The sequence below is a fragment of the Pleuronectes platessa genome, chromosome 4 (genome assembly GCF_947347685.1).
Source record: "Pleuronectes platessa chromosome 4, fPlePla1.1, whole genome shotgun sequence".
NCBI classification, from domain to species: Eukaryota; Metazoa; Chordata; class Actinopteri; order Pleuronectiformes; family Pleuronectidae; genus Pleuronectes; species Pleuronectes platessa.
Genome location: NC_070629.1, coordinates 3970431 through 3984541, shown reverse-complemented (window position 1 = coordinate 3984541; position 14111 = coordinate 3970431). Strand labels below are relative to the sequence as shown.

The 14111-nt window shown below is 39.7% G+C and overlaps 1 protein-coding gene across 1 annotated transcript in view; it reads right to left on the bottom strand.

The window, feature by feature from the left end:
• The window catches only part of LOC128437912 (collagen alpha-1(IX) chain), a 27454-nt gene that overhangs the window by 1258 nt on the left and 12085 nt on the right, over positions 1 to 14111 (bottom strand). The window contains exons 5-20 of the mRNA XM_053420203.1: positions 11265 to 11384; positions 6369 to 6407; positions 6240 to 6293; positions 6039 to 6092; positions 5839 to 5946; positions 5691 to 5744; positions 4152 to 4205; positions 3711 to 3755; positions 2702 to 2755; positions 2568 to 2612; positions 2431 to 2484; positions 2277 to 2321; positions 2119 to 2172; positions 1876 to 1920; positions 1741 to 1794; positions 443 to 487 (exon numbers count right to left, since the gene is read on the bottom strand). Coding sequence (XP_053276178.1) covers positions 443 to 487; positions 1741 to 1794; positions 1876 to 1920; positions 2119 to 2172; positions 2277 to 2321; positions 2431 to 2484; positions 2568 to 2612; positions 2702 to 2755; positions 3711 to 3755; positions 4152 to 4205; positions 5691 to 5744; positions 5839 to 5946; positions 6039 to 6092; positions 6240 to 6293; positions 6369 to 6407; positions 11265 to 11384 — 924 coding nt within the window. The remainder of the gene's footprint in view (positions 1 to 442; positions 488 to 1740; positions 1795 to 1875; positions 1921 to 2118; positions 2173 to 2276; positions 2322 to 2430; positions 2485 to 2567; positions 2613 to 2701; positions 2756 to 3710; positions 3756 to 4151; positions 4206 to 5690; positions 5745 to 5838; positions 5947 to 6038; positions 6093 to 6239; positions 6294 to 6368; positions 6408 to 11264; positions 11385 to 14111) is intronic.

Genomic DNA, 14111 nt, shown 5'->3' with positions numbered 1-14111 from the left:
TGGGACCTTGACACTGCCGCTCGTCTCCATAATCATTACTGTGCAAACTCTGGTTCCATAACATCACCAGCAGCGCTCGATATTTTGGGGATATTATTTTACATTGGGACAAAGTGGAAACGTCCTTTTATACAGTGACTGACACCAATCGTTATTTAATAACTAATATTGTATTAACGTTGTGTTCACGCACACACACATACTTAATCTATCCCCCACAACCACCCACAACCACCCCACATGCATTCTTGTGGTGGTGGGGTTTATTGAATCAACTTCAATCCATACAGTGTTCTCCTAGCGTAACTACATAAAAGTTTGCCAAAACGTTTGCCATAAGTAATCTACAAAGTGACAGGACACCAACAAATAACCTTAATGAGCATTAAGTTCAATCCTAAATGCTCATATTGACATTAAAAATTGAAAAATCACTACTTACTGTGGCACCTGGATATCCTTTTGGACCAGGACTTCCAAACATCCCCTAAAAGAGCAAACAGAGCATCCTGAATCCTCAAATATGAACATGCAATCACTGTCTGGAAAATATCTCTTATCTCTTACATCTTAAAGGTTTGCTTGCTACGTATACTGTTGGAAATATAATCTACTGTATTTTGCTTTATTTAACTAGAGGCTGGTTTGAATATATATATATATATAGCTTTACATATGGAGAACAAAAATAAAACTCATTTTTCATGGGGCTTTAAGAAGAGCCAGAAGTTTGAACAGTGGGGGGTAACAGCAGCTGGCAGCATATTGCAAAGGAAGGCAAAGTGGGTTTCAGCATGTATCAAACAAAGGAGTGATTCAGTCTTCATTAATACTTTACAAGTCATAACTCGTACAAGATACTGAAGCTCTCGAGGGAATGTTCAATTCAGATTATCTACATATATTTAAATTGACTGAAATACACTCTAGCAGGTTAGTGTGGACATTGACCATCACCAAATCAGCAAGAAATCTCTGAGGATGCCAAAGCAAGACACGTCACCTAGATGTGAACTTTTTTAATAGTCAAAGTCGAGTGTTGTAGTCCTGCTGTGCCCAGCTGAGAAGACGAACCAAAATTTGATCATTTCATTTTTTATAGACTTGTAGAAATGGCCATTAGTGCTTTTATCTTGTTAATTTCTGGAATGCCAGGCTTTGACACGTACTAGGTGACAAAAAGCAGTAACATCTTAAAATCCATTCTAAAACTCACAGGCAACTAGCCTGTGAGTTTTTGATTTAACCTCTTGTTTTAAAAGCCTTGAACAGCCAGTCTCTTGCTTATATCTGCAATCTGACAACCCGTTATGTGCATGATGGCAAGCTGAGGTCCTCCAACAGGGCTCTGTACTAACAAATCACAACCTGTCATTGAAGATGACGGGCTTTTGCTGTTCAGACCCAAGCTGTGGAACTCCCAGCCTGGAGATCTTCTATTACTCTATCTCTTCCTAAGACTTATTTATATTGTTTGGCAAAATAAGAGGTTATTATTTAATGATAATGATTATGACTATTATTAGCGGTGTATGAGCGGAGAGTTTGGTCATCCTTTAACCAGAAGGTCTTGAAGACAACTCAGTCTTCAAGACTAGAAAAGCGCCATAATACCATTTTTATAGAAATAAACTACAACTCAGACTGCACAGTCAAAGAAATACACAAACAAAAAGGCTATTTTGAACTAAATATGATTAAGTTAAATATCGAACTGAATTAATTATTATTTTAATCTACCATGGGCCCTTCAATGCCAGGTGATCCTGTTTTCCCCATAGGTCCTATTTCACCCTGTCAGAGAAAACAACAGTGTCAGTGTCATCAGTTGAAACACAGTGAAGAAACACATCAGGATGTTGTATTACAACTCACCATCTCCCCTTTTGGACCAGAGGGGCCACGATTGCCTGATTGACCCTGATAAAAACACCTCAATTAGAATAAATAAATACAAATACTTTATAATAATTTGAAGCACGAAGGACCATATTGCGTCATTGTCTTCCGACAGTAGAAATGTGTGTTAGTGACATAACAACAACCAGTTTGATCATCTCATGCAATTTGATCATTATACACAGTAGATAATACGGACAATTCTCAGATCAAATTTACCTGAGTCCCTTGAGGTCCATGTGGGCCTGTCGCTCCTGCTAATCCTGATGGTCCCTGTCAGAGATGACATACGATTAAATGATTACACTTATACTTTGATCCTTCATCTTTAATCAATATCAGAACTGTATATAATTTCTAATATGTGGAAGACCTACATGTGGGCCTTTACGACCTCGTGGACCAGTTGGACCTTGATCCCCCTGTACAGAACAAACACGAAACATACACCTTCATACCTGATTTGTACTTAACTGACTCAACCTAAACATATTTAAAGGAATATGGTGAAACCTGCCCATATGAACTCACCTCAAACCCATCAACTCCAGGTGGCCCTATACCACCTGTGGTCCCGGGTGCACCCTAGAATAATTCCCAATGTACATTAGTGTTGCTTATCAAAGGCCTGTCAGCAGCAGCATTGTGAAACACTAGTAACTGCTCACCACTGATCCTGGAGGACCCATCATTTCATCATGACCAGAGTCTCCCTGAGGGGAAGGAGAAATGGTGCATGTTGTGTCATTTCAGTGAGGGGAATGAGGACTGTATGACTAATAAAGAATACCACATGCTCTACCTGTGGTCCTGGAGGTCCAGGCAGCCCTTGAGTGCCTCTTTTACCTAAAGGACCCTAGATATACGAAGAAATTGCAGTCAGATGAGACAAAACACAGTGTAATTGATTGAAAAATGATATTTGGGGAGTATTGTGCAAAATCAAAGACACAGGGTCTGTTAATCGATATCCTGAGCATTCATTCTACAAAATGGGTCAAACAAGGCATTTTAAGATTCCACCTTAAGCTTGAAGACACTATGATGTAACACTATGGACCAAATAAAGAATTGATTAATCTACACTATAATCTACAGTTTCAATATAGAATAATTATTAGTTGTAATTATATACTGCAGTGTTGCATATACATTTTTTTTTTTTAAAGTAAAAAAATGCCAGCTAACCCTTCATGTAAACTACTCCTTATAATAAGGGTATCAAACATTGGGTTGGACACTAGCTTTGGTCAAAATGATAGCATTTAATTTTAAACTTTAGAGGATATTCCAAAGATACCAAAGATGCCAATCGATCAGGCTGAAAGAATATTTCCGTTTAGTCATAAGAAATTTGGTGCCTTAGATTTAAATGTTTCGCCCAGTGTAAACACCAAATGGAGCTGATACACAGAATGTATATGTGATACTGGAGAAAACCCGTTTTGGGGTTAAGAGTAACCACTTATCTGTGGATATGGCTTTTAGATGAAAATGTCTTTTGTCCGATTAATATTACTGTAGGCAATAAATGGTAGTGGCACGGGCCACTAGGACATCCACAAGAATGGGTGTTGACAGAGTACTGCAGGACTACACATTACATATCCAGCCCTTGACTTGATGCAGCTTTCATTAGTTCTCTACAAGACTCATAAATGCTTACATATTTCAAGCCCCTATTTCCCAATTTAGAATGGAGACCTTCTGATAAAAGTTCAAAATTCTCAACTATGACAGGTAAACTGATGTTACTGTTGAATATCCATTTATATATAGTTACTACTATATAAAGTATTTGTCAGTCTTACAGGAGGTCCAACAGGTCCATCTCCTCCTGGTTCCCCTTTATATCCCTGGAAAACACACAAACAACATGCAGAGGGAAGTAACTGGTCCATATTTTCAACTACTCACTTATCAATATACTCTGACCAAGTAAAAAAACATTATTTTTGTTATTGAGGATTATTTGCTTTGTATTAAGGAAGATTACAGGTGATAAGATCAATGCGGTAGTGGTGGTGCACAGTATTCACTGATTCATTCAACTGGATTGAATCTATACTGAAGATGAAGCAAATGTTTCCCTTTAATAAGAGATAAATTATATATTAAATTAAATTATATAATAAGTAGACATTAGCAGCATAGGTAGTTGTTGCAACAGCACTGGCAGTAATAGTTTCCAATACTATTCTATCATATACTATTCGGATATTTACTATTTCAAAATGTATTTTTATACTGACCTTTGCCCCAGTTCTCCCTCTGTCTCCACGTGGCCCAGGCTCTCCAGTTAAACCCTGCAGAACACAAACAGAAAACAAAAGTTCATTCAGTTTATAGCCAGCATAAGCAGCGCAGTCAGATGCTCACTGAGCAGCAGTTGGGGAATTCAGTACCTTGTTGCAAATAATATCTACAAACGGACCTATAGCTGATTTGTCTTTAGGAATTATCTGCACAATTGGGAAACGGTGCATTTGTCTATTTACAACACTAAACATAAACATGCCAGACTTGGGTGCATATCAATACATTGTCATTTATGTTGCAACGGTCCCTCTCTAATGTAATTTCAGTGTAAGTGATGGGCTATAGTTGAGGCTTCAGCTGCTTGAGCTAGAAAAATCAAGTGGATATCTTACAAGGTCACAGCCTTTTTAGTACCTGATTCGCTCTTTGTGTTACCATCATTACACTGCAGCAGCAACAAGGAAACAAAAACTGAATTGATGGCAGATTCTCTTTACTTGATTCCCTCAGCCAGCTGAAGTCACACAGTGATAAGAATCAGCAAAACATCACTTTTCATTACATTAAAATACATTACATTTCACTTAGCTGACGCTTTTTTTCAAAGCGACTTATAATAATTGCATTCAACCGTGGGGTTACCAACTCAGGTGTAGACCATGCCAACAAAGTGAACAAACAACAAACAAACTCACAAATGTCAATGAAAACGTAACCTCCTTGTCCTTGGCAATTATAAAGCAATAATTTGTAACAGTCAAATATACATGGTTAATATGGAATATTATGATGACACAAAATCTGTGTAAAAACGTATTACCTTACACATGGCCCCGAAAGTCAACATGTTGAACACTCAACTTCCTGCTTTACTTTGACACTTATGCCTGTTTCCTTTAGGTAACTTCACTCCTGCCCTTGTGTGTGTGTGTGTGTCTGTGTGTGTGTGTGTGTGTGCTAGTGTGTGTGTGTGTGTGTGTGTCTCAAGTATTACCTCCCCCTACCTAATATGTTACACCTGTGTCTACCTCACTTCAGTTATATGGTCTGTGTCTTCCCCTGTCCAGTGCCAGTTCGTCTCGTCTTGTAAGTAGAGTTCCAGTTCCATGTAAAGTACTATGCAGGCAGAATTTTGTCCGTTGGTCAAAGCTCAAGCCTGGGTTTAAGCTGCTGACTACGACATCCTCACGTTATCTCACTATTGTCACTCATCAAATAAAATGGATAAATGTGCACATCCAACATTAAAAATAATTGCAATGACAACATGCAATTTAATGTCAAACTAATGTTTTACAATGAGTACATTAGTGTACTGATGGATAGGATCGGGCATGTTATTTTTTCCCACTTCCCAGCAGTACATGACAAACATCCTGTGAACTGATTATTATGCCTTATTTTCTTTCCCAGAATTTAGTATAGTCATAGACAGAATATTCAGGCAGCCAGGGGTTTACCAGGGACATATACTGTTTAACACTCACTCACATTGATATTTAATTCATAGTTGATTCAGCTAAAAGGCTCACCTCATCACCTTTCTCTCCTGGTAAAGCCCGTTCTCCCTTAAAACCTCTGGGACCCTGAAAAGAATGAATGAAAACATGTTAAACGATACAGGCTAATCGTTGGCACTGACTGATACATTCTCTAAACCTCGGTACTGCTAGTTTGCACCTTGAGCCCAGGAAGTCCTGGTGGCCCACAACTCCCATCCACTCCTTGACTGCCACTCCTGCCCACACTTCCTGTCTTGCCAGGGGCGCCCCTTGGCCCAGAGTCGCCCTAATTCACACAAACAAATCACATGATGTCAGGACACCAGGTATAATACAGCTGCTGGTGTTGCAGAAATGTTCTTCAGGTTCAACATTTACCATGTGTCCTCTCTGTCCGGGCATTCCTCTGTCCCCTGGGTCACCAGGAATACCCTTAGTGATAAATGGATTTTGATAGCAACATTAATAATACACAAATTTTTATAACAATAACAGGAAGCAGGGTAAAATTATTGAAAAAAACCCTGATATATAATGTTCCTAAATTACTTATTTAGGCACAATGGCTGTCTAACTCACTGGAAGGCCAGGTTTCCCTATCTCACCCGTGGGACCAGGTGGGCCAGGCTTCACCTTTGGGGCAAAAGAAATACAAATCAGTGACTTACTCTGATTAAACAACTCAAAACTAAAAGCTGAGCTACTCACCGGCCAGCCAGCTCTGAGCATTTGAGCAAAGGATGATCTCTGTAAAAACAAGAAAAAAATTGACATTTATATACACCTGTCTGTGTCATGGCCTATTTCAGGGGTAGGCAACCTTTACTATCGAAAGAGCCAGTTTGTCCCCTCTTCCCCCAAATTAAATCTGTCTGGAGCCGCAAAACATATGATAACACAGGTTATAAAGTTATATATATAGTTATAGAATATATACAAAACTATAGTTTGTTGCATTCATGAAATTATAGAAGGACAATAAAAAAAAACTATTGACATTTAAATGCTATTTTTACCTGTTTTGTAAAAAGGTGAAGGAAAGGAAAACACCAAAATCTTCTGAACAGAACAAAATACATGTGTAGGCCTTCTTTGAAATAGATGAAACACAGAACTATGCTTTTTTTGCTCATCTCCAGTTTGGTAGTTTTCAGCCGATGCTGTGTGTCTGCTCTGGAAATGTATTTAAACATTACATGTTAATTCTTCGCCACATATCAAGCATACAGGTATCCTGCATCGTTGGCAGTGAAAGCAAATGAATCTGTCCACGCAGAATTAAACTCTCCATTTTCCTCCCAGACTTTTCTTTTTTGGGATTTAGGGGAGAGCGGGGTAATGTGAGACATCGGGTAATGTGAGACACCCCCTGTATCTAGGCAACGGTACACATTTTTGGTCATGTGACCATAATGTTTTCAAGCCCCTCCCATTCCCCCCTTTCCATGAAGGAGAAGTTGGTGCTGGTGCTGTGGAAAGTATGTTTTTTTCACAAAAAGTAAATTTTCTTGCTTTGAACTTAATCAACTGTTGTGTCAAAACAAATTGGTTCAGGTAGAAAAACTTATATCATACATGTTGGTGAACTTCCAACATACAAAACCATGTGATTGATGCTAGCTGAAGATTAGCCTGAATTGCTAAGAGATGTTTTTTCTAAAATGTTGGCTGTGGGGTAAATTAAGACAAATGCTGTGGGGTAAAGTGAGACATGAAGCACAAGTTAAGCTTAGTCTTAAATATATTTTTGTGTAATATTACATTACATATATTTGATTTTTAATGTCATAAACATTGTAGAAAAGCCATCATGCCAAGAAACTACACCAGGAAGACAACCTGGGGCCAAACACCCCTCGCAGAGATGGAGAGTGCAGCCGCTGAGGTCATGCAAGGAAAGAAGTCCTTAAGAAAAGCTGGAAGGGATAGAAATATTGACAAGACAACCCTCAAAATATTCATAAAGAAAAAAGAGGAAGGGAAAGTAAAATCAATAGCCTGGGGTGCAGAAGCTGAGGTTAAGAGAATATTCACATATGAGATGGAGGAGGAGCTTGCCAAACACTTGAAACAACTAGCTGACCAGTTCCATGGCCTTGCTCCATTTAAGTGCCGTGAACTGGCATTTGAATACGCAGAGAAAAACAATATCCCTGTCCCTGTGCAGGTAAGCTATGGTGTGCAAGAGATCACATGAATCATAATAATCATAAATGTGCTTAATTGACCAATCCCCATGATTCTGTTACTAGTCCGATATTAGTTTTGGAATGTGTGGATGTCAATCTAGCTGTCAGGATTTTAACTATTACAACATGTGTTGTTATGGTAGTTTTAAAGTGGAAAAAGTAAGTGGATCACTTTACCCCCTTGATTTCTCTGGTCTGTCCCCTTAGCTGGGGTCAGTGTTAATTTCGTTGACGAAGACGATGACGAAATATATTCGTTAACGACCTTTTTTCCATGACGAAGACGAGACGAAGACGTAACGAAAACGAATCTTTGAAAATAAAAACTATGACGAAATCTATTTTAATTTTCGTTGACGAGACGAGACGAGACGAAAATGTTGGTGGTTGACTAAGTCACAATAATTTTTAAAACATCATCGTATCAGGCCGTCATGAAGTATCAGGAGCGGGCGAGTGAATCTGTGTGTGTGTGTGTGTGTGTGCCTGTGCGCTCCCAGATAGCGCTCCGGTCCGTAGCTCCGCCCCCCGCCTCGCGCACTCGCTCAGAGAGACACAGTGAAAGCAGAGCGCGTTCTCGTGGAGCAGCCTCTCAGTGACCGACTGCTTCTTAACTATGGAAACAGTGCAAACCAGAGTTTCTATGGTCTCAGCTGCTCAGAGATCAGCGCAGCAGCTTCTTCATCAGAGCAGAAGCTGCAGTTGGTTTGTACCGATGTTCAGTTTCTGTGTCCGGCTCCAGTCTGACCTGCTCTCCCTTTTTGTTTTCACATTTAAAATTAAATATATATTTTTAAGCTATTAGGCTGCAGCTATATGTTTTTATAGAAAAGGAGTTTAATGTGGCTATTAAATGTGACTAAAACTAGACTAAAATGGAATTAGTTTTCGTCGACTAAAACTAGACTAAAATGGAATTTGTTTTCGTCGACTAAAACTAGACTAAAACTAAGAAGGATTAAAATGACTAAAAGGTGACTACAACTAATATGCATTTTCGTCAAAAGACTAAGACTAAGACTAAATCAAAAATAGCTGCCAAAATTAACACTGGCTGGGGTAAAGTGACACAAAGGAACACTTTTTTAAAACAATCATATTTTCACTGCCCTTTGTCCTGAAGACATTCTGATCATTTCCATTGAGGAAACATCCTGAATTAATGGGAAATGTGTACATTTTACTGATATATCATTTTAGCTCGCCTAGAGGGGAGCAAATGTAAAAAATGTCTCACATTATCCCGCTCTCTCCTATCCATGGTTAGTTTACCAAGGCCAGGGGTCGAAAATTATAGATTAGCGCCCTGCAGGGAAGAGCGAGAGTAATAGGTGTAATAGGATGTGACGCATATTTTAGTTGACGAAATTTGAAAACAAAACGTGAGAGCAGGTCAGACTGGAGGTGGACACAGAAACTGAAGCTTGGTACAAACCAAATGCAGCTTCTGCTCTGACCAAGAAGCTGCGGCGCTGATCTCTGAGCAGCTGAGACCAGAGAAACTCTGTGTTTTCACTGTTTCCATAGTTAAGAAGCAGTCAGTCACTGAGCAGCTGCTTTACTCGAACGAGCTCTGATCTCAATGTCTCTCTGTGCTATCTGGGAGCGCGCACACTCACACACATTCAACGTCGCGTTAACGTGATGTTCACTCACGTTCATCATATGAAAAAGGATTCGTTAGTCACTGCAGAGGGGCTGAAGAGCCGCATGCGGCTCCGGAGCCGCAGGTTGCCGACCCTGGCCTATTTGAAAGATTAATTTGTAGTTAAGGTGGAAAAATCTATAGTGATACTTTACTATAAAATAGAATGTGAACAAAAGTCTACACTTTGCAAACAGCTCTGTTGGGCAGTGTAAATGGTAAATGGTTTGTATTTATATAATCCCTTTCTAGTCTTACCGAGTATACCGTTTTTTTTTTTCTTTCTATGAGGGCTAATTCTCTACCCCTCAGCCACAGTTCCCACATGACCCAACAGTATATTACAGTACGAATGCACCTTAGAAGAAAACCAAGCAGCAACAGCTGTGAATGATCACACTACTTGAACACAGTTGGTTGTTTGGCCTCTCACACCTCATGTCTTGTACCACTTGAGGGTGCAGATGAATCCAAAAGACATGAGTGTGTGACAAAGTGTTGAGGGCTCTAGATAGTGCTATAATGGTTATTAAATGACACAACATAGAGCTTGTGGTCACCACACTCTAAGAGCCAGAAGAGTGTCAATCAATTCTGGAACACAAGATTGCTTCTAGTTTATTCCACCACTCAGGTCTGCTGCTGCAGGAGGTATTTGCCTTGGCGATGGTGCTGCAGCGGAGATACGGGTGGAGGCCGGCCAAGCCTATCAAGGTCAAACTCAGACTGGACCTCCCTCACTGTGAGTCTCACTGTGTCTCTGTGGACGCAGCAGTCAGAGCCTCCGGTGTGTTCTGAGAGCACAGCAACACTGAGGCCTTTCACAGCCACCTCGACCCTGCTTGTTTCTCTGGCCTAATGCAGGGCCTGACCAAGGCATGAGGTCTGGATTCGCTCCAGCTACAATACATCAGCTTTCATTATAGACAGTGTGAGCACAGTTCACTGTAAAGGCCTGAGCTGGGTGATCCACAAATTGTCAACAGACTTGGAGAGGATTACCGGTACTCAGCCCTGCCTGAAATACAGGCTCATTTCTCTCCGTGTGATCATCATCTATAAAAATATCACTGGCTATGCATTTGCTTATTAGAGTTCATATTTCGGACTTTATTCTTACATATTCAGAGCCTCACTTATATTACAGGGTGGATCCAGTTCATCTTATTTTGTAGTTAATCTCATCAGTTGGAGTGTAGAGAATAACTGGTTCTACTTTGAACATTTACTGTGCCCACACAGCACTGACAGATTTTCCCCTTTAAATCCCAATATGAGGTTTAGATAATCTGGATTAACTGTCGGTTTGTCTGTTTGCCTGATCCCTTCAAGACTTGTAGTGATGTCACCATTTCATCAGACCTCAGTAGTTATTAGTTAGTCAGAGGTTTGATCTCTGACTCCAGTCTGCTTGCGCCAGGGACCTTGCCACCGGCGGCTTTGTCGCCAGTGTGTGAACAATGTGTAAAAGAAAAAGCACTGTAGAAGCATATGAATGTGTGTGTATGGCCCTGGTCATAACAGATTTTATACCAATGATGACACATATTTTTGGTAAATCTAAATAGGCAGAGAAATAGAGTTCACGAATGTCCTGATTATTTGAAAAAATATCTTTGAAAAGAGAACACACAAAAAACACACAAACACACACACACACAACGACATTAGAAGCCAGAAATAGACACAGTGTGAGGACAACACAATATAATGTTAGTCAGGATTATGTACAGTATGGTCCATATTCTTGGTGTTAACATTAAAACGTACCCTAAAAGCCATCCAGTCGTCCTCAGAGTTCCGCCATAAGTAAAGTGTGGGAAGTCCTGGATGTCCCAGAGGCCCTGGTTCCCCTCTCCTCCCAACCAGGCCTGGAATACCTTGAGAGCCCTATAAAGGATTGTCAATGACATGTGACAGATTTCAAGAATGGAAAAATCATAAAAGATATCAGTCTCTCAAAGTTTAAGCAAAAAGTTGATTGTACTGACTATTTTTAATAATCAGGTTAAATCAAGTGAAAATCAAGAACCACATGGGTGAATTTACACATTTTTGTTTAGCTGATTCAAATCCATGTTTTTTTTGGTTTGTTTAGAATTGTTAGACAACTGTGTTTCAAACTCTTGCCAAACACATGACCTGCCACCATTAACACACACTCACAGGCTATTAGGAGCTGCCATGTTTTTGTCCTGTGTGTGTACCAATGTTATGTACAGTGAATGAATGAATGAATGAATGAACAGTAAAAAAATAACCTCTTTCATGAAGCAGCTGGACAGAATTGGGATTAACTGTACTGAGTAACACCTGGAGCACAGCGTGAGCGATTTACTCAGCTTATCCAGTTAAACCGGGAACAGGTTACATGGCTTCTCATCTGATCATATTTTCATTATGTTTGCTTAAAGAAAGAAATCAAAATTTGCTCATGCACATCTCACCTTGTCCCCCTTTAATCCGATATAGCCTTCTCTCCCAGCACATCCCTGTAGGAACAATATGACATTGAACTATTTCTATCATGTATACAGCTAATTGGTAACAACTGGCCGGCCTGTTGTCTGGCATCATAGTTTGACGATTCCACAAAGTAAAGGTCACTGTGGTCTCTTCAAGACCGTATTAATGCAATATGTTTCGAAAGTGATCTCTGTACCCTCTAATTTTACGAGTGGAATAAAAAAAAGTAACTTTCCCATGGGTTGATGCAACCACACTGTTTGCACAGAATAACCATAACCTCCACTTACAACCAAAATATAGGCCTGTTGACGAGGTAATTTGAGGAACTACATAAGCCACTCAGGGAAAAGATAGTTCATTCTGCTGATGATGTTCTAGTGCCACCAGTGAAACACAGGTTATATCTGGTTTCATAAAGTGAACTTGAGCAGTATAACCCAAAGTGTGGTTTCCAGCTCCCTGGGAGCTCTTGAAAAGCTCAAAGAAATAGTATAATGTTCTGAAGAATATGTTTATTGACTTTTTTCCATTAGTGAAATGAGAAGATCTATATCAGTAGCTATGAATAAGAGTAATAATGTACCGACCACTACCAACAACCCCAAACAACTATGTCCTCTTCATCTTTGGCAAAGGATCTTTTGCGGGAAGTATTTTGCTTGGTTTTACAGTTTAAAGCACCAGACACATGGGGTTGTTGAGCTGAAAAGTGCACTGTGATAATTTAAGTGGCTCATTAAGGATCTCCTCCATCTCCTCTGCTCATCTTGCCTGAGACTGGAAGAAGCCAGTTGCAACTCTGGCGGATATCCCCTGCTGAGGTGCAGTGTGTAGAATTTAGTGACATCTAGTGGTGAAGTTGCATGTCACAGTCACAGCTGAATACCCCTCCCCTCATCCTCCCCTTCCAAACATGAAAGAGAACCTGTGCTAGCCTTCAGTTGTCATAATAACTCAAAAGGCGTTTAGTTTGTCTAATTTGGACTACTGTAAAAACATGATGGCCTCCGTAAAAAGGACTTACTCCCGATATACATAAAAGGTATTAATATATAAATTACCCATTCTAGGCTAAAGAAAACAACTATTAGTACAATTTAGATTATTAAACATAATTTATATTCAATTTCTGACAATAGATCTGTTTCACCTAAATCTTTTCATTGAACCTTTAAGTTAATTTCCAGTTTTACCAGGCAGTATTAATACTCTGATCAGACATCAGTCCTCGCACATACTTACACAAAATCAACAATCAATTGCTGTATTGTATCCGCGAATAATGCATGAATAATTCTATGATAATGAGATGCTTACTCTCCTTCCTTGTGGTCCAATTGGCCCAGAAAGACCTTTATGGATTCGGTAGATTCTATGGTCAGATCCATAAATGAGGTCCCCAGAAGGTACAGATGGATTGGACCCCATGTGCTGCAGACTGGAAAGCTGCCCTTCCTCAATGCTTCTTAAATGAGGAAATGGTCTGTTTGACTCCCAATTTCCTTTGGGTGCCATTGATAGTATGAGATTATTGTTCGTCACTGAAGTAACATTGTTCGATTTGAGCTCAGACGTTTGTATTGGTGAATCAGGTGAGGTTAAGGCTGTATCAACTGCACTTTGTGGGATGATATTTTCATCTGATGTCCGGATGCTTGGAGAGGATTTAATGCCCTGAACTCTTCTAACATCTTCAGTGTTAGCTGTCCACACAATGTGAAGTTCATCAACAAGTATAAATCCTTGGCTTTGGTCAGCAGCATCTTGATTGGTGGTGTCTGCAGGGTTTCTCTCTGACAGGTGATCCTGAGAAAAGACATAAAATAGAAACAGCATTCACACAGTTGTGTCTCCAATACCATCATGTGAAATAATGCTGCTACTGAGATTTTTTTTTAATTGTAACACGTTACACAAGCTAAAGAGAAAAAATTATACATTTGGTATCTAGTAATTCCAGAAATTTCTCTCTCAGTCCGTCCATATCCTGGGAAGCGTTCCTCTTATCTGCTTCACACTTTTCATGTGGATTGTTAAAAGCCCAAGGAAGAGCTATGCAAATGCAATTTTGTGGGATTTAGATATCCAATATGTCTAATATTAATAAACCTTAAATAAACTGGCAAGCAGCGCTCTGTAGCAGCACCT